This window comes from Eumetopias jubatus, unplaced genomic scaffold, assembly GCF_037043125.1.
Source record: "Eumetopias jubatus isolate StellerSeaLion01/CBP00866 unplaced genomic scaffold, mEumJub1_p1.0 scaffold_16, whole genome shotgun sequence".
Classification (NCBI taxonomy): Eukaryota; Metazoa; Chordata; class Mammalia; order Carnivora; family Otariidae; genus Eumetopias; species Eumetopias jubatus.
The window spans coordinates 26,427,776-26,453,554 of record NW_028274822.1 but is presented as its reverse complement, the minus strand read 5'-3'; the positions used below and the strand labels follow the sequence as shown (position 1 = coordinate 26,453,554).

Genomic DNA, 25,779 nt, shown 5'->3' with positions numbered 1-25,779 from the left:
TTCCAACAACCTACGAATCAGGCACTGTTACCCCACTGGACAAATGAGGTAGTGGAAGCACAGAGATAAAGTAACATGTCATCATGCAGCCAGCAAGTGGCCAGGAGAGGTTGCATTCTTAATTACCAACGCTATTCTGCCTCTTATATAGTTATTAAAAAGAAACAATAAAAACACAGCAAGACAAAACTAAAACAGTAACTTTAGTATAGTATCCCAGACAAGTAAAACCTTCACAGAATGTGCTTAATTATAAAAATTAGAGATTTTGCGATGAGTTCATTTTCTTAGGGAAAAAAAAAAAAGTTGTTTTTTTTAAAAGATTTTATTTGTCAGAAAGAGAGAGAGAGAGAGAGAGAGAATAAGCAGGGGGAGCGGCAGGCAGAGGGAGAAGCAGGCTCCCTGCTGAGCAAGGAGCCCGACACGGGACTCAATCCCAGGACTTTGGGATCATGACCTGGGCTGAAAGCAGACACTTAACGGACTGAGCCACCCAGGCATCCGGGGGAAAAAAAATTCTTTAGACAAGTAAATTGGCACAGCCACTCCCAAATCAAAACAGGAGGAGACAATAGAATCCCTATGGTCAAAGTCCTAGAAGGATAAAATTGGTAACTCTTATTCTTCTTTGGTTTGGTATAGCTCTTAGAAGCAGAAGGACCAAGTAAGGATCGAAAAAATATTTCACCTTTACCTCTAAATGTTATATTGAAAACACTACTTTGAGACCTTGCTAGATGCTCCAACTGCCTTTGAAAAACATCTCCCACACAAATAAAATAGTCCCTATCACTGAAGTCCCTACAATTGATTTTAAGTATCAATTCTAGGGGGGCCTGGGTGGTTCAGTCAGTTAAGGGTCGGACTCTTGATTTTGGCTCAGGTCATGATCTCAGGGTTGTGAGATTGAGCCCTGCATCTGGGTCTTCGATCAGTGGGTAGTCTGCTTGAGATTCTCCCTCTCCTTCTGCCCCTCCCAACCCCCTCACACTCACTCCTGCTCTCAAATACATAAATCTTTAAAAAAAATGTTTTTAAATAAAATAAGTATCAATTCTAAAAATAGTTGCTCAAAATATTTCAAGTCCATCCAAAAACAAACTTTTCACTTACGAAAAAAAAAAGCTAATAATAAAATGGGCTCAGAATATTTATTTTAATAATGTAGCTAATAGATTTTTAAAATTTATTTTTATATATTTTTTAACAATTAAAAATGTATCCTAAATGACAAAAAAAATCCTAATGGAAAATATAAGTACATATCATTCCAATCTTTTAAACTAAATAGATAAAACAAGAATTAAAATACAGAATAGAATTCTGTAAAAACTCAGCTAAGTCATACATTTTTATGGTGCTTGTATTTGGTTGTAAAGAAAGGCTTTTTAATCTGACAATTTTAAAAGTTAGCATTAAAATAAAAATCAACTCACATTTGTAAACACTTTGAAGTTGACAATATGTTTTTACATGAAGAAGTTATAATGTATAGGTAAGATACATAGACAAATGTTATTATTTATAACTGTTAATGCAAATTATACAAGCCATCACATAAAAACAATGAGGAAAAAATTCTCTCAAACTCTTAAAATATTTTTCATTTTAAGTTTTTGTTCAATATCGAACTCTGAACCTTCACACTGTCCTTAACACAAATATAGCCTCCCTTCCCCTGCTCTCCTGCAGTGGCCCGGCAAACTTGGAAGTAAACCAAGTCAGGGAGAAATTCTATCTTCTTACAAACATATAAAGTCATACGAAGAAGTAAAGTTCATAAAAGAAAAAAGCATGGGAGGAGGGAGTTAATCAAAACTCTTACATAGTTCTAATGTAACATTATGCATGATCAGTTTCCTAAGGGCCTGAAGACCACCATTCCGCAGTGCTTCCCATAATCACTCAACAGCAGAGCTACAGCTGGATTCTGAAAGACTAGTATAACTGTTCGAAGGGGGGAAAAAAGATGGTAAAAGAAAACTCCAATTATAATAAAATCACCTCTTGGGAAATAAAGCCTCATTGGATAATCTGACAGGTATCATGGTCAATTACATTGTGTTCAGAAAAGAAGTTTTGTGTGTTGTGAAAATGGTAATGTACCATCCCTCCATTCTCATATATTCTATCCACCGCCAGCCCCACTAACCTTGGACTCCCAAGTTTTCAAAAACAAGAACACAGATGGCTTCTTTGACAAGCGGACTCGGTGAGCTCCGCCCACTCTCACGGCCTTTCACGCTCCAAAAAGCTCTCGTCCACCCGCTCTCCTTCCAGCAGTCACATTTTGGAATGATCCTAGGGCTGCTTGAGTCCTACTCAGATGTATGCAGGAACAGTAGATCTCTTCAGAAACTAACATGTTACCCTGCCCAAAATGAAAACTTTATTCTCCCAATCTTGCTAACCCCACCTCCTCCGGGACTCTGCAGCTCTTATTTTTAAGAGGGGGTTTTAGAGGAAAAAGGAGCAGCCTTCTGGGGCTGACCAGACTGAGAGCTGATGTGACAGCAATGTGGTGCTGACGTCCTGTGAGGCTCAGAAGGCCAGTGCTGCCCCTTACCTGCAGTCAGCTCTGGTGCAGGTACTTCCCTGGCTGGTCTGCCTGGGCCACTGCAACACTCCAGGTTGGGCCTCTTGATCATTTCGAGACTTCAACTACCTTAGTGTAAAGTCTGGACCTTGGGAAAATTTGTGCATCTCTGATCCATCAAACTCCGAACATGTGGGCTCTTCTCACTGTGCCTGCTCGTCATTCTGCTGATGCAGAGGCAGCTCTATCTGGCCTCTCACTTGTCAGCCATTTTCAGGTGGAAGGCAGGTCCAGTCTTTTTATTTCCCAAACCTCAGCAAGTCAAATGGGTACGTTCTCCTGAAGCCCCTCAATGTGGATGAAGGATAGGAGAAATGCCACAGCATATACTGCGTTCTGCAAAGAAATTCTCATATGGGATCCCTCTTAACAAGCTCCTGCATTTCTTCTATAGAGCCTAGAAGTGAGTGATGGGTTAATCATAGCCATAACTGTCTCTGGAATCCCGTCTGCAAGTCCTGCATCTGAATGGTCTATTGCATCTCAGTTTTGAATATAGGTTACTTGCAATCTACTGATCTCAGATTTGGGGGTCTCTGAATAAATACCAGAGGAGTTCCCATTTGAACATTCTGTTACAATCCTACTTCCAGGGGCGCCTGGGTGGCTCAGATGGTTAAGCATCTGCCTTCGGCTCAGGTCATGATCCCAGGGTCCCAGGATCGAGTCCCGCATCAGGCTCCCTGCTCGGAAGGGGGCCTGCTTCTTCCTCTCCCTCTGCTGCTCCCCCTGCTTGTGCTCTTTTGCTCTGTCAAATAAATAAATAAAATCTTAAAAAAAAAAAAAAAATTCTACTTCCAGGTAAGATATAAGGTCATAGCAGGCTAATGCCACTGTTGCAACAACCAGAGGAAAAAAGATAACAACAACAACAAAAATTGTGCAAAAAGACAAGGAGAGCTGCTGACATAACCAGATCAGAATGAATCGAAGTTGTAAGAAGGAGAGGGCGCCTGGCTGGCTCAGTCGGTTAAGCGTCTGCCTTGGGCTCAGGTCATGAGCCCAGGGTCCCAGGATCGAGCCCCACATCTGCCCCTCCCCCCTGCTTGTGTTCTCTCTCTCTCTCAAATGAATAAATAAAATCACACACACACACACAGGAAAAGGAAAATATTCTAAGTGAACTGAGGACTGCCTGTCATTCCCCTCCCAGAGCTTGTATGCAGACTCCAGGAACAGGGTGAGGGTCAGGCTTGATCTGGGAAGAGAAACACTACTGAAGAAAATAAAACGTTCAATCACAGGATTCTCCTCCCTCAAAGATGTTTGCCAGATTGTAAAGATGCAATCCATAGGCGGCTCAAGAGCCAAACTCAAACCATGGAAAGAAGGACAGAAGTGAATGTCCTACGGTGTTTGTGGCAGGTGACAGAGGCCTGCCAGGCTTTCAATCACAATCCCAGGGAAGCCCTATTCAAGGAAAAGGTACGAGCCAGTGGTAGACTGAATCACAATATATGGCAACCGAGCCCCAATCCTGCTCAATCCCCACTTAGATTAAGGGGATCAGCCCCTCTATCCACCTGACATAGGAAAGGTCAAATACTTTTTGGGGAAAGCATCACTTGCAGCACCTGTCATTCCCTCATATGCAATATGGCATACCAACAAAACTACATGGCACATCAAGAGGCAGGGAAATGTGATCATCCAAAGAATGAAGAGACCACGACGGAAGCGGGTCAACAGATGACCCAGATATTAGAGTTGGCATACGGACTTTAAAATAACTATCATAAATATACTAAAGAAAATTCAGGAAACCAGAGATGACAAATTTCAAATGAGAGTTGGAACCTACAATATCAAAGGAACATAATAAAACAGAAAAAGACAGTATTTTAAATTAACTTATTGAATGTGTTTAACAGCAGACTAAACAGCATAAAACAGCATCAGTAAATGCAAAGTTAGGTCAACAGAAAATATCCAAATTGAAAAAGGAAGGAAAAATAAAAGAATGAAAAGAACAGAACATAAGAAACATGTAGTATCCAGTCATTTTGGTCCAAGTACCAGAGAGGATTTAAAACCAGATTGCAGGTTACCCTAAACTGGTGTTTTATTATTACTTTCCAACTCCATGGTCCATGTGTGGTGCTTTCTATTTCAGGTCCCTTAGCTGGTGGTACATTTACTCGTGAATCACTAGTGGGGACCAAAGAGGCCTGGAAACACTCCACCGCAAGACAGGAAAGAGGAGTGAACAGTACGGTTAAATGTTGTCCCCAATAATTACGATCTTCCCAGAATGTGGTTAGTAACACAGAAACGGTCTGGGCAAGCTGGAATGGCTCCAGATACAACTGGAAACAGACCAAGGATGCTGGCAAAACAAAAAATGGTTGTAATTTCTTAAATGCCTATTATTTTAGCTAGGTTCATGAAGGTATTCTTTAAAACCAAGACAGTGCATCAATGGGGCAAGAAAAGTGGAGAGGATGTTTAGTGCATCAGGTGTTAAACGTTACATTTACAGAGATTAATCAATCTGGGTACAATTCAGTAATTTTATGAAGAGACAAGAGTCCTACAGCAGGATGTTTTCCCTGATAAGATAAATAATAAAAATGTCCTAGGTAAAAATATATCCTCTACACAAAAGAGCTCTCAATACCAGCGTCCTGCAACAAGAGCATCCTCAAAACACCTAACTGTAAATGTAGGTACGAGGTAAAGGTTAAAGCATCTTTCAAACTTGTTTCAAAGGGCCCTACACCTTCCTCAGAAGGGCTTTCTCAACTTACACACAGAACACACAGAAAATGACAAACTGAAGGCTGATAGAAGGTAGCTGTGACCCGCAATTTCACAGTTCTCATTTGCAGCTATAAAAAGGCTCACTGTTCTGACTGATTTTATGAATAAATGTTATACATTTGAATAAACTAAATTCTACGTAATGCAATGTCGCCTGGCAGAAACTTTTTCTAAGCATAGACAATACAATTTAATGTCTACAATTTAAGTCCTCTTAGAGTAACTGGAAGGAGAATGAAGACACAGAATATCTGAATAGTTCAAATAAATCACACTCATGATTATAGAGCTTCACAATTCACAAACCAAATTTATATTATTTCAAAGGACCCAAAAGTAGTACTGAGGAAATACTCAGGCCGTACCTACCACCCCTTTTTCACAGATGAATATTAAAAAGTAGTCACATGCCTCAGGATCCACATTCATCCAGGACTGAAGTGGACTCAAAAACAGGTTACCAAACCTCAAATTCAGAGTTCTCTCACATTCTCTCTCTCTCTCTCTCTCTCTCTCTCTCACACACACACACACACACACACACACACAGATACTAATAAGTTGTATGTACCTATCTATGAATGAGGGAGAGAGGATTATTCTTACTCTCTTCTGAAAAATTAAAAGGAACTAGTTTAAGAAGAATTGAAGGATACCACTGCTTGGGTTTTTTAAAAAGACTTCTCTTTAATTCTTCCTGGGTTATACAGAAAAGTAAAAGAGTAGGAATATGAAGTTAGAAATAAAAGTTGACAATCCATTTACTTAAAGTACTCTGATGTTTAAAACTTTAGAAGATGGAAAACAAAACCAAAAATCAGTAACAGCATTAAAAAGAAACATATTATCCTGAAAGGATACATAAAAAGCGGATAATACAAGGATTTCTGAATAAAGTGGGCAAGGAGATGGGGGACACTAGGGTAGGGGAGACACTTCCCACTGTATCACAGGCGGGTGAATTCTGAATCATGTATACATACTACTTTTTGTTTTTAAGGAATACACTTTTTGAAGGAAAATACAGATATAAATGTATATATTTCTAAAAGAATGTTAACAAAATGGAAATATAATTGCCCTTTAACAGAAAAATGACTTCAAAGGGTAAAAAAAAAAGTAAAGACAAGAACAGTTCAAGTACTGGGGAAAAAAAAAAGTTTTTAAGTATCGCCCAAAAATCCTATTTAAACATTTAATTGTGCTGGCTATAAAAGTAAAAAACTTTTATATATATATATATATTTACACATATTAAGAAAAAACTACAGGACATTCCTTTTCTTAGATTATCCATAAATAACCACTATTAACAATTTGGTGTATTCTCTCTAAAGATTCAAGGTTAAGTGTTAACATTTTCAGAAGTATGTTTTATCAAGTTAAGAAAATTTCTATTTCTAATTTGTTAACATGAATAAATATGGAATTTTATAAAAATCTCTTTCTAGAGGGCGCATGGGTGGCTCAGTCAGTCAAGCGTCCGACTCTTGGTTTCATCTCAGGTCAAGGTCTCAGGGTCCTGAGATCCAGCGTGGCGATGGGCTCTGCGCTCAGCACAAAGTCTGCTGAAGATTCTTTCTCCCTCTCTCCCTCTGTGCCTTCCCCACCCCGCCCGTGTGCAAGCTCTGTCTCTCAAATAAATACAATCTTAAAAACCTCTTTCTAGATCCATCAAGATAATGAGTTGTTCTTAAATAGGACTATAAGGTATCTCATATTAATAGATTTCCTGTAGTTGAATCATACTTGCATTCCTGCAATAAACCTTTCCTAGTCATGATTTTGTCACTTTGTTTTTAATAACTCTAGTTTCTGATATTTATAATTTTTGCATCTATTTTTATAAGTAACACTAGTATAAACTTTTATTATTCATGTTCAATTCTGGTATAAAATGAGCTGGTAAGTTTCTTTTATTGTTAGAGTTAAGAAAACTAAGGGTCAGGATTGGGATTTTTCTAATTCTTTGCCATTACAAACAAAACTGAAATGAACACCAGCAATCTTTGACCATATTCCTGACAGTTCCCTTAGGATGAGACATCAAAAATGTGATTTCATGGTCAAAGCACCACCCAAGCCCTTATAATTTATGTTTATGAAAATGAATTCTTCATTCCTACACATTTACATATAATGGATATTGTAAAATTGCCATGTTACACCTCACAGACTCTTACTTTTAACTTTAGAGTCTCCAACCCTACAGCAGGTTTGGATTTTGCTTTATTGTAGATAATACAGACTAAAAGCTTTTTCTTCTTCTGGTTGATTCATTACCCAAATATCAATGCCATTCTCATTTTATGACGGAGTTGTCTTCCATTCCTTGGTCTCAAAAATGTCTGAGATATAAAAGCCTCATGAAGCTTTATTTGTACTATTCAGCTCATTGCAGCTTGACAGGTGAAGTTCTACCAATGAGTCACTTCGTGTCACCACATTCGACAATGGGGAAGAAGCAGTGACATGTGTGCTAACTAGTTTCTATCCCTTCAGAGACAAAGCTATGAAGGCTGAGTAATTATATGAGGGGTGGGAGGGACATGGAGCGAGGACTGTTTCTGCCCTAAATTTAGTCTCACTTTACGATTAAAAGAAAGGGGGTCGAGGGTGAAGAAACAGTTAACAGTCAATGCAACAGATATTTTAACAGAAAACATTTGCCATTTTTAAAAATTAAGTAATTTATGTTTCATGTTCATCAGATGAACTTATTTGTATTTTTGGGTTTGTAAAACCTTAAGATTTTTTATTAACAACTTTCTTGCAATTTTAAGTACATAAATTTATACAGTAAATCCATTCTGTATCATATGTTAAATAATTTTTCCTAAACTACGGTTTGGATTTACCCATAATGGACCTTTGCTGCCCCTACTCCCCAACCACTCTTTAGTTGTTGAGAAATAACTAATAATCTAACACATATTAACTGTTCTTCTACTAAAAACAAAACCAACTCTATAAAATATACGGGACCAAACCATAGTGTAAGAAGCTTCAATTTCTTGATAGACAACAAGTGGTATTAACAAATCTACATTTCTTACCAAAAAATCCTCCAAAACACAAATAAACACCCACCAAATTAGATAAGCCAAGTTTCCAAGCTTCAAAGAACTTCTGACTGTAAAAAACACAGTAATGGTCAACCACCACTTGACTTTCACTGTTCAGGTAAAAGAGTAAAAAAAAAAAAAAAAAAATTGTCTTTAATGTTCGAAAAAGCCCTAGAATATGGAAAAATCTTAAAAATAGGCTATACGAAGAAGAATGGAAAATAGGAAAAGAATGTTGACCAAGGTGACGTGCACATATTTGAATCATCGGGCGCTACCTACTGTATCACTGTCTCCTTAAAGGAAGCGACGGTGCAGCTCTCCTCTCAGCTCCACTCAGTCTAGAACCACTGCAATGCAATGGGCAGCCTGAGGCGGGCTGCACAGAGCCGTGGCTCCCCGGCTCCTAGCACACACAGCTTCTTTGGAGGAGGAAGAGAACCTACCAACCGGTCTCCCTGCATCCACTCTCGACAGTCTCACAAACCATTCTTCTCCCTGCAGCCACATGCCGAGCTGAGACTCTTCGGTGACTCCACCTTCACCCACGCTCAGGTTGAGGTTCACCTTGTCGTTCCTTACCACCTACACAGCCTCAGCCGAGCCACATCCCGCCTCCACTTTACAGCCTCCCAGGACACCAGCCGGCTTAGCACCCTTCAGCAGTGCTCCCCTTAGCGTCACTCTCAACACCACAGGGCCACTCTGGGAGAACCCGGCCTCTCCTGACTAAATCCCTCCTTTGCACCCATCAAGATTCAGCTCTGGCATCAATCTTTTTCCAGAAGGAAACTCTCCACAAGCTGCAGGGTGGGCAAAATTCTTTTCCTCTGGACATAACTCCCTGAGCACACATCTTTCTTAACACCTACACTACTTATGAAATGATCTTGATTTTGTAAAGTTTATCTCCCTTACTAGAAAACAACTCAAGAGCAAAGACCATATTTTAACTCCAGCGAGGAAGAGCATATCACACATGTAGTGGGTGTTTTTGATAAATGTTTACCGAACTGAAATTCCAGGCACTATACAATGAAAAATTAGCAAATGTAGCTTGACTTATTCTTAGCCAATTCATTACCAAGTCCTGTCAATTCTACTCCATCCAAATCTGTCCACTTGATGTGTCAGCACAGCCACCGTGCCAGTCTACCCTCCAGCATCTCTCATTTAGACTACTTTACTAGCCTCCTGATCTCCCTCCTTCCAGACCCACTAATGCAGTCTACTACCTACATACACATACACACACACAGCCCCCACTTCTTAAATAAAAAAAAAAATCTGTTTAAAAATCTTTTTGCTTTCTATTATATTTAGTCTAAAATTCAAACGCCCACTGTGCCTTACAATGCCGTATTATCTGACTCCTTCCAAGTTTTATACTCATTTGGTATTCCTCCATCTCTACTGGGCTCCTTTTAAAATCCTCCAATACGATAAGCTATTTCTCACCTGTCTTTACCCTGGCTCTTTCCTCTCCTAGAAGACTCTCCCTTCAGCTAGCTGCTACTTCTCAAAGCTCAGTTTAAGTGTCACAATCCAATCCAAAGCAGCTTTTTTATCCCTCAGTCATGGTTTTCTTTGTACTCATTATCATCTCAAATTATATCAGTTTACCCACTTGCTTGCTTAGTAGATCTACTAGCGTAGATCTATGCCTCAGAAGAGGAGGAACTTTGTTTTGGTCAGACTGTACTCCCAAGGGCCTAGAAATAGTGCCCTGCATTCAGCAAGCCCTCATAAGCATTTGTAAAACAAAAGCATAAACAAAAAAAGTGACTCTTATTTAAGATATACATGAAACAAGTAAAATAAAAGAAATGGATAATTAACCTACCAAATAAAGCAGGAAACATTCTACTGTTAGTATCTGTAAGTAGACAGGCTGGTGTTACTGGGATCTAGTATCAACAAGCATCCAGACTGTATTTTCCAAAGCTCACTGGAAACCTGTCAATCAAGTAGCATGGTTTCATGTGCTATATGCTAGCCCACATGTCTGACACTACCAGAAGTCATTTTAGAAAATGCTATATGCTGCCACTCCCCAAAACCCTGTAATGTTTACCAATAGTAGTGGAACACTTAAAAGCCACTTGCTACTTTGTTAAAGAAACGGCATTTCTGACAGTGGTACTTATCTACAAGTAATTAAATTTACACTAATAAAACTTCAACCTCTTAAGTAACAGGCCCTTCTAAAACAAGAGGTAGGTAGGTCTTTGCGCCAGGTTCTGACTCTCTGGACATCTAAGAAGCTGCCCCCTAGACTGTTCTTTCTAAGAAGTAAAGCTGCAACTCAAAACAAAAGTTTTTATAAATAAAATTCACCACAGTGTTAGCTGCCTCTGTTAACTCTTATATTGACTGGACTTTTGACCAAGGTGGGAGAAAACTGTCAGTCACCACTGCACTATGAGAGGAAAAGCCTTGACTCTTTATTCAAATGTTGTTCAATCACAGAAATGTGGATAAGCTACAATGAAGCATTTAGGCAGTGAGGATAAATGAAGGCAGTGAAGATAAAACAATACAACTAAGTATTTTATTTTGCTTGATTAAACTTCATTGTTCAAGAAAAATGACTTGTAAAACAAACAAGTCTTAACTAGTCAAACAAAACTGAAACGCCTAGAGTGGTCATATATGAGTTTTAATAATCGCTATTCACAGGTGACTTTACAGTAACAAAATTTCAGTAACTTTCCTTTGGCTTCCTTTAAGCAATTTTCAACAGTATGACCACAGAAGTTCTGCTCTATCGACACTTACCTTGGTATGGTGACACATTTAGTATTACAATTTTGAGTGGTGATGGCTTTCTCAAGCTCATCTAATCGTCCTGTTTTCTTTAGCTTCTTCACCAAACTTTTAACTGCTTTCTCACACCACTTTTCTTCTTGTCCGTTCTGCTCTCCTCCGCCTGCTCCTCCAGACCCACCGGCTGATTTCTTCCATCCCAGCAGCCTTTTCACAACCGGTGGAGTGAATGGCAAGATGGACGACATGCTCTTACCAAAGGCCACAACCCGCACTGAGAGAAGACGTTCCTCTACCTAACCTAGAAAAGATATGGAAGGGATCGTTTAGAGGCTAACTTTAAAATCCAGTCATAACTTCAACATTGTCTCTAAAGCAAATTTGAAAATGAGACAGAAATTCAGATCATCAGAGCAGACTTTCAGAAGTCATCTTTTTCTCCCATGACAATGTCTTTATGACTTTAAAGCAACTGTGGAAATAAACTCTAAAAAACAAAACTATGTTATAAGTGGACAAATACAATAATTTTGCAAGCAAAATCTTTACCAACACTGGGCAAATTTATCACTACAAATACTACTTCATTTTTAACTTTTAATAGTGTCAATAATTAAAATATTTTCACCAAATAATGAAAACCAATTCACCAAACATTAAAACTTTCACCAGAAAGTTTTTCTGACTTTTTAGGACACTTAACAAAAATATTTTTAAAATGTATTAAGTCTACTCTCCCTGAAGTTTTAAGTTTTCATAACTAAGCATCATAAAGTAAAATCTAAAGTTGTAAGAAGGGAAAAGGCATCATGTGTGAAGTAAACAACAAAAATTTTAAAAAATAAAGGTAAATACAGCTTGTGAAGAAATAGTTTGGTTCACTTTTATGATCCCTTGAGAAGACTTTAAGTTAGGCCTCTTTTCAAAAATATTTTTTAATTTTTATCTAAGTAACAAACAATATGTGTCATGACTAAAGTCAAATATATATACTCTTCTCACACCGAAGTACAATTCCTTAAAATCTTTTAACTTTGATTCTTGCTATTTATACCTCAAGTAAGAGGCTCATGATGGTATCCCTTGAAACATCAAGTTTAGGTATTATCTACTGTTTTTGGAAAATGAGGATTTACATGACAACCGCTCACTTTTCTCCAACCTGAATAATTATCTCCCAAAGGTAGTTTTGTCTGATGAGATTGGTGGTAAACTACTATATAATCTTCCCTTTTTGTACAACTCTTTGTTTTCCCCAGTTAATGATCTCAGTTTTTCATGTGCTTTTAGTTTTCTATGAGCCTACCATAAATTCTCCCCACACTCTCCACAAGTGGATGACTTTAATCTCAAAATAAGAGACAAGATCATTTACCACTTGAGGATGGAACTGGAGAGCTGAGACTTGAGAAGAATGAAGATTTAGAAATGTAGCTCTAAGAAATATCTACAGGGGCACCTGGGTGGCTCAGTCGGTTAAGCGTCTGCCTCCGGCTCAGGTCATGATCGCAGGGTCCAGGGATGGAGCCCTGCGTTGGGCTCCCTGCTCAGCGGGGAGTCTGTTTCTCCCTCTCCTTCTGCCCCTCCCCTCTGCTCCTGCTTTGTCTCTCACTTTCTCTCTTTCAGATAAATAAATAAAATCTTAAAAAAAAATCTACAAAAAAAAATCAGCTAGAATGAAGCAGGTATTTCCAGGCTACAAAGTAAAACGTATAGAGGAGCCCCATTTCTAATCAGGATGTAGAAATGACAACAGACCATCATTTCACCCTAACAATCAAAACAAGCCAGATAAGGCTACAAAATCATGTTTTTTTCTGAACCCATCAGAGTTCAGGATGCAAAGTAACCTAAGTGGAACTAAATTCCAGAAAAGTGCTGAGCCATGAAATAGAGGCCCACAAATGGTTCCTTACCTGGTGGAGTGGCTAAGGAGGAAGAATCCCACCCTAGAGGAGGGTAAGGAGAAACCAACCTACTCTTTAATAAATGTCAATAGCAACATGTATGCTGATAAGACATACTAAAATTCCAAGGATTTCACAGAGCAAACCTGTACCATCCAACCACTCATTCCCACTACATGCTTGTCAAAGTATGCCTAAGGTAGGGAGAGAGGCCTAGGAAGCTGAGAGATGCCCTAAGAAAACTTATGGTCTCCCTCAAATGCAGGTAATCTGTCCTCTAACAAGGAGGGGAAAGAATGGGCAGGACAAATGAGAGAAATCAACCCAAGAGATCCCAGACATTCAGCTACCAAGAGCTGACGTGGGGCAGCGGAGCGAAGAGAAAAACTTCCACCAGACACTCTGGACACTGAACTACCAAGGCTGGATTAGGGAGGGGCTACTGCAAGAAACCCCTGGAAGATGTTACTAGCAGAGAGAGATCTCACTCTGCACAGAAGCCTGGGGTAAGGCTAGAGCAAGAGGAAACGCAGAATGACCAAGGGATTGACAATTGGGCTGTAAAGCAGAGAAACTGCCCCAGGTCAAGAAAGCTGAAGGCTCAGATACACAGCACAAAGAGTTAGCCGGAATTACACTCAGACAACAAATCTTCGGAAGGCAACGTCTCAATCCTGCTCTCAAAACATCTGAACTCAATCAGTCTGAAGTTCCAACAAAACCCTGAACTAGCCCAACAACACAGCTTACTGATTTAACCCCACCATCTATTAAACTAACACAAGAAATGATGGGCAGTTTTCTGGAAGTAAATACTATTTACTTCAATCTGTATGGTTTTTATACAAATATTCAGCAATCAAAAATTACAAGATACAGGGAATAGCAAGCCACAGGCAAAAGATGAAATTATGAATATAATCAGATTAGAGAAGGCCCAGATGTCGGAATTATTAAACTGACTAAAATGACTGAGACAAAAACATTAAAGGACCTGACGGAAGACACAGACAACACGCATAAAGAAATGGGAGAATTTCATTATAGACACTGAAGCTGGAAAAAAACCAATCACAGGGAAATGTTAGAAATGAAAAATACAGTTTCAGAAATTAAAAAATTTCTTTAGATGGATTTAATAACAGACAGTAATGAACAGTGAACTTGGAAAACAGGTCAAATTAAAGTACCCAAATTGAAACACAAAGAGGAAAAAAAAGCATGAAAAAAAAAACCCCCAAAAGCCCTGAATATCCAAGAGCAAATGTCTACTGGGTTTAATTGGAGTTTAACTGGAGTCCCAGAAGGAGAGGAAAGAGAGACTAATGCAGACAAAAATACATGAAGAGATACCGGCCAAGAACTTATCAGAAATGATGACGGATATCAACCCACAGATACAAAGGAAACACAGTCATGGTCAATGCCTGAATGTTGGAGACAGAAGTAAAGATAAAGGCTGAGTGTCGGCTAGGATTGACAGTTAAGAATTTGTGGAAGATCCAGACCGAAGAAAACTGCACTCATTCACAAGCTCTTCTCCAAGGGCTTCAACTGAGATCTCTTCAAAGACTGGCATGGGGCAAGAGATGGGAGACAGCTCTTCCCCCTTAGTTGTGTATCTCCTGTGAAACAAAAGCCTTCAACTAGGAGGGGAGAATCAGGAAAGCCTTCCACACCCAGAGCCCAAGGGAAAGAGTGGAGCAAAAGCTATGGTACTGTTGAGGGAGGAGGAGAGGTAGGGGGCAGAACCTACTTGCCCACCTACCACACACAAACAAGTCTTTCACCATGTAACAATAACCACAGTCTACTCTGCTAGAGGAAGGCAGGAGACACTGCTACCACCAGTCCCAGACAAAGATACACTGATGCTAAGGAATGAGTAGAAAAAGCTACCTGACCCTGGCACAGGAGCAAGAAACTGGCTCGGACCCAAGATCCTGCACTAACACAAAGCAAAGGTCTTCTACTCCTAGATGGAAAAATCTGTAACAAATATTAGCAAGTCACATTCAGTAACATATACAGAAACTGTAATATCATCACCCAGTGGGATTTATCCCAGGGAGCAAAACTGACTTGACATTAAAAAAAAAAAAAAAAAATCAAGCACCTCATTTATAGTATAAAGGAGAAAATCCTTATGATTCTCTTAACTGATACAGAAAAAAAGAAAGCATTTGACAATGTTAATTTAATATCCATCTATGATTAAAAAGTCTCAGCAAACTGGAAGTAGAAAAACAGAAAAGAGGAAGAAGTTCTTTATTCTGAAAAGGGACATCTATGAAAAACCCAGAGCTAGCAACATATGTAATGGGTGAAACATTAAATTCCCCTTTCCTTATTACTGGAAATAGGACAAGGATGTCCACTGTTGCCATTTCTATTTAATAAAGAACTGGATGTTCTAGCCAGCACAGTAAGGCAAGAAAGAGGGGGGAAAAAAAAGAAAAATGAAGGCATAAAGACTGGAAAGAAAGAGGTATATTCTCTGACGGTCTCCATAGAAAACTGCATGGAATCTGCATGGTAGTAAGGTTGTTGTAATAAACCTACACATTTACTAAAAAAAAAAAAAAAAAAAAAAGAAACAGAAGTATAACTCTCAAAAAAGGACTTGGGATTCTCAAAAGACCATTCTCAAAATGATCTCCCAACTGAAGATATTTAGGCCTTGGTATAGTTTGCTAGAAAAAAAAATGGTCACAACCTAATGAATAACCCTATTCATTCCCTCAAAAGGGAAGAACCAGTAATGAGGTTAAGGTCCCCAGCCTCAATTCAGGAGACTGTCCCAAGGGTCTCAGAAGAGGCAATACAGTATGCCAAATTTCATAACTGATTTGGCCATGGATACACTTTTTAAGGGACATCTCCTGGAACTCCACATCACAATGCTGCCCAGGCACTCTTGATAGCCCAGCTGTGGTTTAGACACTAAAAATTTGATAGGAGCAAATAAGCAGGATTATGTGACTTTCTTTAGCAATACAGCAGAACTGGTGAGAAAGTGAAGTTCGCTCTGAGCTAGAGATCTGTAGGGTAAGTAAAGAACAGAGAGAACTTGAGAGTAGCCCTGTTAAGCTGTCCACAGTGGTAAACTCTGTCATAATACACTTCAATAAGCACTCTAGTACATAAAACTACAACTTGACAAATAAAGCGAACCCACAAAATTCCATCAAACACACGTAATAATCCACCAAAGTCGATGTTTGGGACTACCAGGCAGCAAAAGGTATAGCTGGCTACCTTGGGCTTCTGCTGAATTCCTACTCTGCCACAAGCATGCTGAAGGGGAGCCAACTGTATAAACCTCAATACCATGTAATATAGTCTTATCCGGGTTTGGAGAATATGCTTATTAATTCAACCTTTAGAAGGGAGAGGTACCACAAGAAAGACACCAGAGCAGAAGCCTGAAAAGACATCGAGAGGAGAAAACATCAGGCAGAAAGTTCAGCCAGCATGTTTTCTGGAGATAGGCAGCATTTTAGGAGTTACAAAAAAATCTAGGTATTGCTACAATATGGGGTACGAGGAAGCAATGCAGTAGGCCACTGGGGAGAGGAAAGCCGGCTCGGATTACGGAGCTGAAGACAAAAGTTAGAGTAGTATTCCTTCAGTTAGCCGTGAGACGATTCACCGGTTACTGACCAAGTGGATGTAGACATCTTAGGGAAAAGGAGGATTCACAGACAACTACCACTAAGGAACATAACTGAAGAGCATGTGATGGTAGACAAATCACCATCTGGAACAGAGAAAGAGAAGCAAATCTGAAGGCTGTTACAGGGTGAGCATTATGCAGGCCTTTATTTAAGTCACCGTGATCATCACATGACCAAAAGACCACAGAGGCCCGGGAGAGGGTAGTCAGCACACACGTAAAAGTGTGCCCAAGCAAGGCAGAGACACCTAGTCCTGCTGAAAAACAAGAGGCAGCCAGTCTCCAGGCGTGGTTTCTAAGGACCCTCCAGGTCCAGTTCTGGCCCCACACCAATTTTAGCCTTAGAACAAAACTCTGTACATTCCATGAGGGATCCCTGTTCCTTGTGAAAAACTGACAGAACAAGCAAAATATAACAAGAATTTATCTGAAAGTGTCTACACCTTTGGTTCAATTAATTCATGTATGAGAATTCAACCTAAGAAAATGAATAAAACTTAAACTTCCGTATAATCAGCAACACTGAAAGGGATTCTCAGCAGTAGGAAGAATCTGAGCAACAGGTTCTCTGTGACACTTTTGTTAGGAGAAATGTTTCTTAGGAGTTCAGATGTATTCTTGCGGACCTAAAAGTTTTCTATGAAACCTTTTAAATTTTTTTTCTTCATGGAAATAAACACATGAAAAGTTTAAGTCTACTCTGGGTCATCTGAGTGACCTCATGGCCTAGTACAACCACATGATCTCAGTGTCCCATGTCTTAGAACAGCACTTATGACCACTTTGGAATGATGTAATCACTGAAAGTTACCAGCCTCAACTTGTCATGTCTCTGTAACCATGGCTGGCTGACACCTGGCTAATTATCTCTGGAGAATTTTTAAATTATTCAGTAAAATATTTTTCAGTAATGCTGATAATACATTTCAACCAGTTGAGCGTTTTAAGTAGCTAAGATATATTTAGCCAACAGTCTTGAAATAATAGACTGAATTTAGGTTTTTACAAGGAATCTATGTCAATATGCTCCAAGCCGAAGACAAAATGGAATAAGAAAACTAGATTTATGATCAAGTTACTGAAATATGAATGAGTCATTTGCAGAATATACAGATTTCCTTCCACAGTGTGGCAGCAAGTGCTGTACTGAAGTTAGAATTTTTTTTTTCAACATTTGCGAGAACTGAAAAACAAGTTCAGATACTAATTCTGTTCCTAATTTCAGCAGTGAGACATACAAGGCAGGATTCATTAGAATAGGAAGACTTTATCTGTACAGCTCAATAAGAAAGCTTATCAAGTGATCAGTAAAATTGGGATTCAAAGATTACTCACTGGAAAGTTTCACTTAAGTAAGAGGTCTGATTATCCTGAGCTCACAAATAAAGCCTGCAAGTTATTAATCATTGTATAACATAGTTTTACAAATAGGATTCGCTACATCATTTCCTTAAACTACAGCTCATGTTCTTTGTAGTCAACCCTGTTGTACTTTGCTTCTTGTTCTTATTCTGATATAAACCCTATCACTGCACATGTATTAAAAAAAAAATCTCCAAAGCCTTACGTTTTCTCATTTTCTTATACCTTTACAGTACACAAATTTATACTTTAGAATCTTTTGATTCACTTTGCTTCTTTCTAGAGAAACCCCTTCCTGCCCCCAAACACAGTAGAAAACACTGAGTGCTTACTTTATGACACAACAGGTTAGTCTCAGAGTCCAGGTAAGCATTAAACTCAACTCTCACAGGCACCCAGCGGGGTAGATACCCTTATTCACAGATGACGAATCTGAGACATGAAGGATCCAGATGTTACAAAGGTACTCCTCCCTAGATATTCTTGTGGACATTTTAGTTCTGCTTTTCAAATTTAGGTTTCTAATATACGAGGAATTTGTTTTTGGTTAAGGGCTGAGATAGTGACCTAAACACCTCCTGGAAGGATAGCCCACTTTGTCAGTGCCATGTACTAAATAGTTTTATCTTTTCTCTGGTAACTCACGCAGCTCCTGTCACTACCTAATCCCTATAAACCAATGTCTGATTGTGGGCTTTTATTCTGTTCATTGTACTTGTTCAAACCTACACCAGTATCACAGGATTTTACTTACTCCTGCTTTCTAGTGAGCTGATTATCTGCAGAGTGAGCCCCTCTCTTATTTTTCAAATTGATGTTAGTGATCTTAAGTTTAAGTTCCACCAAAACTCCATAGGATTTTGATTACAAGTGCAATGGACTTACATTAATTTGTGAAGAACCAACATATTTATAATACTAAGTATCCCTATTTATGAAAATGAGATGTTTCTATTTATTTTGGACTTAATATCCATCAGTAAGTTGTATAATTTTCTCTGGAAAGGTCTCACACATCTTGTTGAACTTATTCTCCCATAATAGCTTGGGTTTCACTTATGGTGTTTATCTTAAAGAGTTAAATATTTCAGTCATACCAAAAAAAAAAAAATATGGAAACACCCTTGGGCCTCCCACCTAGCTCTGTCAATTCTTAACATTCTGTGGTATTTGATCAGCTGTAAGAAGTAAGACATGATAGATGGGTATAGCTCAAGTCCCTTATATATACCTTTCCATTCCCATTCCCCTCCTCCTTGCTTCTCAGAGATAATCAGGACCCTGATTTTCCCCCACTGTCACTTAATGGTTTTGCTACATATTGTATTCATAAAATAGATCTTTGCATTTTATAAATTTCTATGAAACTTTAATACTGTTCATGTCACTGTTGCTTTTTTTCACTATTATTCCTATCCATGCTGATACAATATATAACCTTGAACTCTATCTAGCTCATTCATTTCAGCTCCTACTGCACCGCACTGTGTGACTATTACAGCCCACTGTCCGTTCTCCTTTTGATTCCTATTCCTATTGTTTCCAATTCTCCAACCTTACCAAGCTGCCATGAGTAGTCTGACGTATATCCTCTTCTAGGTATGTGAGAGCTGTTTAAGGGCAGAAACTTTCAAACTTCTTGATCAAAAAAGAAGATCCGCAGTGAGAAATACATCGTACACTGCAACCTAACTCTTGGACTCTCTCAATTAAAAGAGACATTTTACTGCATGTTATCCTCTGCTATTTCCCTAAATTCAGGGTCGTGAACCACTGGTGAACATGACATCAATTTAGTTAATTCTGAAAAATATCTTTCAAAAAGCAAAAGAAAAAAATAGACAAAAAATAAAACTCACAGAGAAAATAAGCCAGAATACAGTAGAAAACAGAGTACACTTATTTTAAGATTTTTAATTCAGTTTTTGTCACATGCAAAATATTATTTTCCACCAGGGTCTGTAAAAAACATGATAGCCACCGCCTTAGGAGCGGCACAGGAGGACATCCACATGTCCTTCACCAAATTCGGTCAACCTGATAAGAGCAATTGTCATTCCCACCAGGGAAGCAGGAGTTCCTACTTTACCCAACATTTGACATTATTTCGAACCTCGAACTTTTTCCAAAAGGATGGGTGTGACACAGAGGGTTGCTGATGTTTTGCACTTCCCTAAGAAGTTTGAGAATATTTTCATGTTTATTGACTTTTCAGGATTCTGTTCCTTTGAATCATCTGCTCATATTCACCATCTTTTCCTTAATTCACAAGGTTTACATATTCTGGATGACAATCTTTTGTTAATCACACATGCCACATTATCTTCACCCAGCAAGTTACTTTTGATGGCTTTTTATACTTAAGATTTCACTTTAATGAGCTCATCTTTAATCAATATTTTAAATACTGTATTATGTATACACTGGATCTTCTTAAAGATCCTTCCATATGTTGTCATCTTTTAAAAGTCATAAAGTCTAAAGTTTTGCTTTTCATCCTTGTAACTTTTTGTGTATGCTGTGAGGTAGGGATCTTCCCCTCCCCAACAAAGATAACCAAGTATACCAGTACCATATATTGAATCTTCCTTAGTAATTACAATGCTACTTGTTTTTCCAGGCTTTTTTTTTCTTCCATTAATCTATATCCGAGGCAAATACCATCACATCATAACTACTAAAGCAAAAGAATATGTCTTGGTATCTGATGAAGTGAATCCTCTTTCACCTCCTGGGATTTTAATTGGAATGACACCAAATATATAAATAAGTGGAGGAACACAGACATATTAATGATAGTGTCTTCCATTCATAAACACTAGTATGTCTGCTTAAAATTTCAATTATAAGGGTGTTAAAATTTTCTCCATTAAGGTCTCACACGTTTGTTTTATTTTTTCCTAGGTATTTTGTAGTTTGTGTTGTCATTTTAAATAGCAACTTTTTTTAAATTTTGTGTCTTGCTGGTATACAGAAATGCATGGTTTTTACATACTGTTTAAAAATCAACTTTATTGAGGCATACTTTACATACAGTAAAATGCACAGATGTTAAATGTAGTTTGATGAGTTCTGACAAATGTATACATCCACATAACCATCATCCCAGAAAGTTTCCTTGTGTCCCTTTTCAGTCAATCTACCTTCCTCACCCCAGGCAGTTACCGATCTGATTTCTATCAAAGTAATTTTACCTGTTCTAGAAACTCATATAATTGGAATCATGCCTTACGTACACTTCTGTGTCTGTGTTTTTTTTTTTTTTAACCAACACTCTTTACTCAAATTAAGCAAGTTCTCTTATACTCCTAAGTTTTCTAAGAATGAGTACAGAATTTAATCATATGCTTTTTTCCCCTTCAACCATGAAGATTATCATACGGCTTTTCTCCTTTGATGTGTTGATTTCATTTACGGGTTTTCTAATGTTTAATCATCTTTACATTCCTGAGACACACCCTTATTAGTCATGGTATTTTTTAAGCAAATAGTAACATTTTACCCAAAATTTCTATTACCACGTTCATTAGTGAGATGTGGCCTGTTCATCTCCCTTTGCATACTACACTTGTCCCACCCAGAGTATCAGGATTACGGTAGCCTAACAAAATAATTTTTTGTTATTTTCTATAACATTTTGTATAAGACTGGAATTACTGATTCTTCATGGTTTTTTTTTTTTTAAGATTTTATTTATTTGAAAGAGAGAGAGCACACACAAGCAGGCAGAGGGGCAGAGGAAGAGGGAGAAACAGACTCCCTGCTGAGCAGGGAGCCCGAAGTGGAGCTTGATCCCAAGACCCTGGAATCATGACCTGAGCCAAAGGCAGACACTTAACCGACTGAGCCACCCAGGTGCCCCTCTTCGTATGTTTTATACAACTTGTCCATCTGGGGTTTTCATTTAATCTTATTTTGCTGTAAGCAGATGTCTAATTTAAGTCTTTAAATTATAATCTTGTCTGTACCCCTGGGTGGCTCAGTCGGTTACACACCTGCCTTCTGCTCAGATCTTGATGCCAGGGTCCTGGGATCGAGTCCCTGCATTGGGCTCCTTGCTCAGCGGGGAGCCTGCTTCTCCCTCTGCCCACCACTCCCCCTGCTTGTGCTCTTTCTCTTGGACAAATAAAACCTTTTAAAAAATAAATTATAATCTTGTCAAGTTTCTTATTCTTAAGCCAATTTTGGTCATTTACTTTGCAAGAAATTGTGCATTCTGTTTTCAAGTTTAAAGGCAAAAAGCTCTTCACAGTGTTCTCAGTTTTTAAATCTCAATTTGTCTGTAGTCATATCCCTTTTTGATTTCTAATACATTTGCACCCTTTTTTCCTCCTCTATCAATCTTGGCAAACGTTACCTTTCATTTAGTTGATCTGATTAAAACTTTTTTTTCATTAACATTTCTCAAAAAAAAATTTCCTTTCTTTTTCTAACTCATTACATTGTATAGTTAGCTCATTAATTTTTAGTTCTTTACTAACAAACATCTCCTCATGAGTGGGATTAGTGTCCTTACAAAAGAAACCCTAGGGAATTCCCCTGCCTCCTTCCACCATAGGAGGTAACAGCAAAAAGGGAGGTATCTATGAAGTTCGAGGAAGCAGGTCCTCACCAGATACCAAATCTGCGGGCACCCTAAACTTGGACTTCCCAGCCTCCACAACTGTGAGAAATAAACTTCTGTTGTTTTTGAGTGTCCCAAGTCTACGGAATCCTATTATGGCAGCCCAAGATGGATTAAGACATAGATTATGCCTAGTGGATATTTTTTTTATTCCTTTACTTTGAAACTATATCATACTTTTAGGTATGTCTACTAATAAAAAGCATTGAGTTTGGGTTTTTTTTTATGTTTCATTCTCTTTTACTCAGCAAGCTTTACCTGAAATTATGTATTAGGTTTATGAAAATACCTCGCTAATTTTTATCACCTTATTTTGTGTTTTCTAATTCCCAAGCATCTTCTTTGCTTTTTTTCCCCTCCTCTTCTGCCTTCTGTTGGAATGATCAAATTTATTTCCACTCCCTCATTCCGATCTGAAGTTATACATTCTATTCTAATTCTTTCAGAGGGTTATCCTTAAAAATTTAATGGAAAACTTTAATCAGCAGGTTGCACGTGAAAACAGCAGCCTATTAAAAACCATAATAAAAGAATTAGAAAAAGCAACAAGACAATCTCATGAGGATAGAGAGAAGAGTTAAAAAGAAAACAAGCAAAATTTTGGTAACCGGAAAACGAATGGATGAGTAGTCACTGTTGAACAGATCAGAGAACTATTAACTCTATGCAAGGTGTGGGGAAACATCCTGATTTTCACAGCAGAATCCTCAAAGGGTTAAGTAAAAAAGACAACACCAGTCACAGCAAACACTGAAGGCTGAGAGAAGAGATGAAATAGGCAGGATTGGGTGAGAGTTATTTGAGAAGCAATGACATCCTCAGGCCTGCTCCCCCACTTTGTCACTGGGTTCTTGTTCCTCTCCCTCTAGGGAAGACTGAATGTTTATTCTCAGCAGAGTAAAACAGTCTCATTGGACTAGGAGACGGCCTGGGGACCACTAGGAAAACAGAGGGAGTAAAGGAACAGGGGGAGTACACTGTATGTTAAATGTGGACTCCTAACCCCTTCCTCCACTGGGTTCTGGCTCCCAAAATACTAGCAGCCAGACCTTTACCCATTTAGTCAGATCAAGACTCTTCTCTGGGGTACCTGACCAAACCCAGGAGGGAAGACGTACAGACACTAATACTGAGAGTTTACCAACAAACAGCCCCCACAGATCACTCTACAATGAAACTGAAAGGAGACAAGACTCACCCACATGCTCAGTTTCCAAGCAGTTTTTTTGGACCCCTACCTTTGTAATTAGGGATGACTCTCATTACCTAAGGGAAAAATGGCTAAAAACATAAAAATATTTTAACTCAAGAAATCTGAGACCATACAGAGAAAAGAAAACGTTGTAAAAATCTTCAACACGGCCATAGAAACGAGAGAGCAACCCTGAAGGACAGCTTGCTTTACAAAAGAAACATTCAAAGAATAAGAGTTCTAAGATAGAATTGATAGTTTTTGATAGCAGAAGGGGGCGGAGGCATCAATAGAAGGGTTGGAAAGTAAGGTAGAGGAAATCTTCCAGAAGGTAAAAAACTGTAGGATGGAAAATAGCAAAAAAAAAAGTGAAGAAAACTGGAGGACCAATTCAGGAGGTCCAATATCCAAACAGGACTTCAAAAAGACATCAGAGATTGGCCGGGGCGCGGGGAGGGGGGTGGTGTCAAAGAAATCTAGAAATAACCTCTGAACTGAAAGATGGGAGTTTCCAGATCTAAAGGGCCAATCAAGGATCAAGACCTCAGGACAAAAGAAGAAAACATACCTGCATCCAGGCTGGTGGGGGTGAAACTCCAGAATGCTGAAGACAAAGGAAAAGCCTAAAGGCTCCTGGGAGAAAGGGGAGATTATTTAGAGAAGAATCAAAAGAACTTGGGTTTTCTCAAGACTAACACTGTAAGTGAGGTCAATAGACCGATGCCTTCATAATTCTGGAGAAAAAAAATTACTTCCAACCTAGAATTCTATTACCCAACCAGGGCAGAATAAAGGTATTTTCAGGCATGTAACATCTCCACATATTTACTCAACACATTCTCTCCCAAGGAAAGTCTTGAAGGGTATGTTTCATCAAAAGGAGAGCCAAAAGAATAAGAGATCTAACAAAGGAGAAAGTGAAGAACGCTGTAAGAGGACAATGAAGGGGAATCCCAGGATGACAGCCATGTCCTAGGTGTAGAGGCAACCAGTGCAAATTAGAGTAGGTTCAAAAACATAGAGCCAAGAATAATGTGTCAGGCTTCTCTCCAAAGTGCACAATGACTTTCATTGATGAGACCCACAATGATCATGGTAAATGGATAAGAGTAAACGAGACAGTGAAGAACTGCCTGATATGTCTCTTGTAACTATCATCTTAGCAAGAGATTTATGCTCCCACAGACTACAATGCAAAAAACACCTGCCTGAGAAGAGAAATTCTCATATATTCCTACATGTTTGTATCCACATGCAATTTTTTTTAGGCCAGTGCTGCCCAACAGAAATAGGATGCCATCCACACATGCAATTGTAAATTTTCTACTAGCCACATTAAAAACCTAAAGTAAAAATGTTAAATTTATCATTTAAATAATTTATCCCACTATGTCCAAAATATTATTTCAATGTGCAATCAGCATTAAAAATTAAAATACATTCTATTTTTTTGTACTGTTATAAATCTCCTGTGTATTTTATACTTGCAGGCCATCTCAGTTCTGACTAGCTACATTTCAAGTATTCAGTGGCCACATGTTGGACAGAGTAGCTCTAGAAGGATACATAAGAAAGAAGCTCATTAACGGTGGTTCCATTTCTGGAAAGTGGAACTGGGTAGCAGGAGATAGATCTTAAAAAAAAAAAATATTTATTTATTTGAGAGACAGAGCATGGGGGGCGGGGCAGAGGGAGAGGGAGAAGCAGACTTCCCATGGAGCAGGGAGCCAGATGCGGGACTAGATCCCCAGGGATCTGGGATCATGATCTGAACAGAAGGAAGACGCTTAAGGGACTGAGCCACCCAGGTGCCCCAGCAGGAGGTAGATCT

The 25,779-nt window shown here is 38.7% G+C and overlaps 1 protein-coding gene across 5 annotated transcripts in view; it reads right to left on the bottom strand.

Annotated features, from left to right (window-relative positions):
• Positions 1 to 25,779, bottom strand: part of SMAD2 (SMAD family member 2) — an 82,902-nt gene that overhangs the window by 48,035 nt on the left and 9,088 nt on the right. For all 5 annotated transcript variants that reach the window (XM_028098180.2, XM_028098179.2, XM_028098175.2 and 2 more), the window contains one exon: positions 11,200 to 11,488. In XM_028098180.2, coding sequence (XP_027953981.1) covers positions 11,200 to 11,435 — 236 coding nt within the window. In that variant the 5' untranslated portion in view covers positions 11,436 to 11,488. The remainder of the gene's footprint in view (positions 1 to 11,199; positions 11,489 to 25,779) is intronic.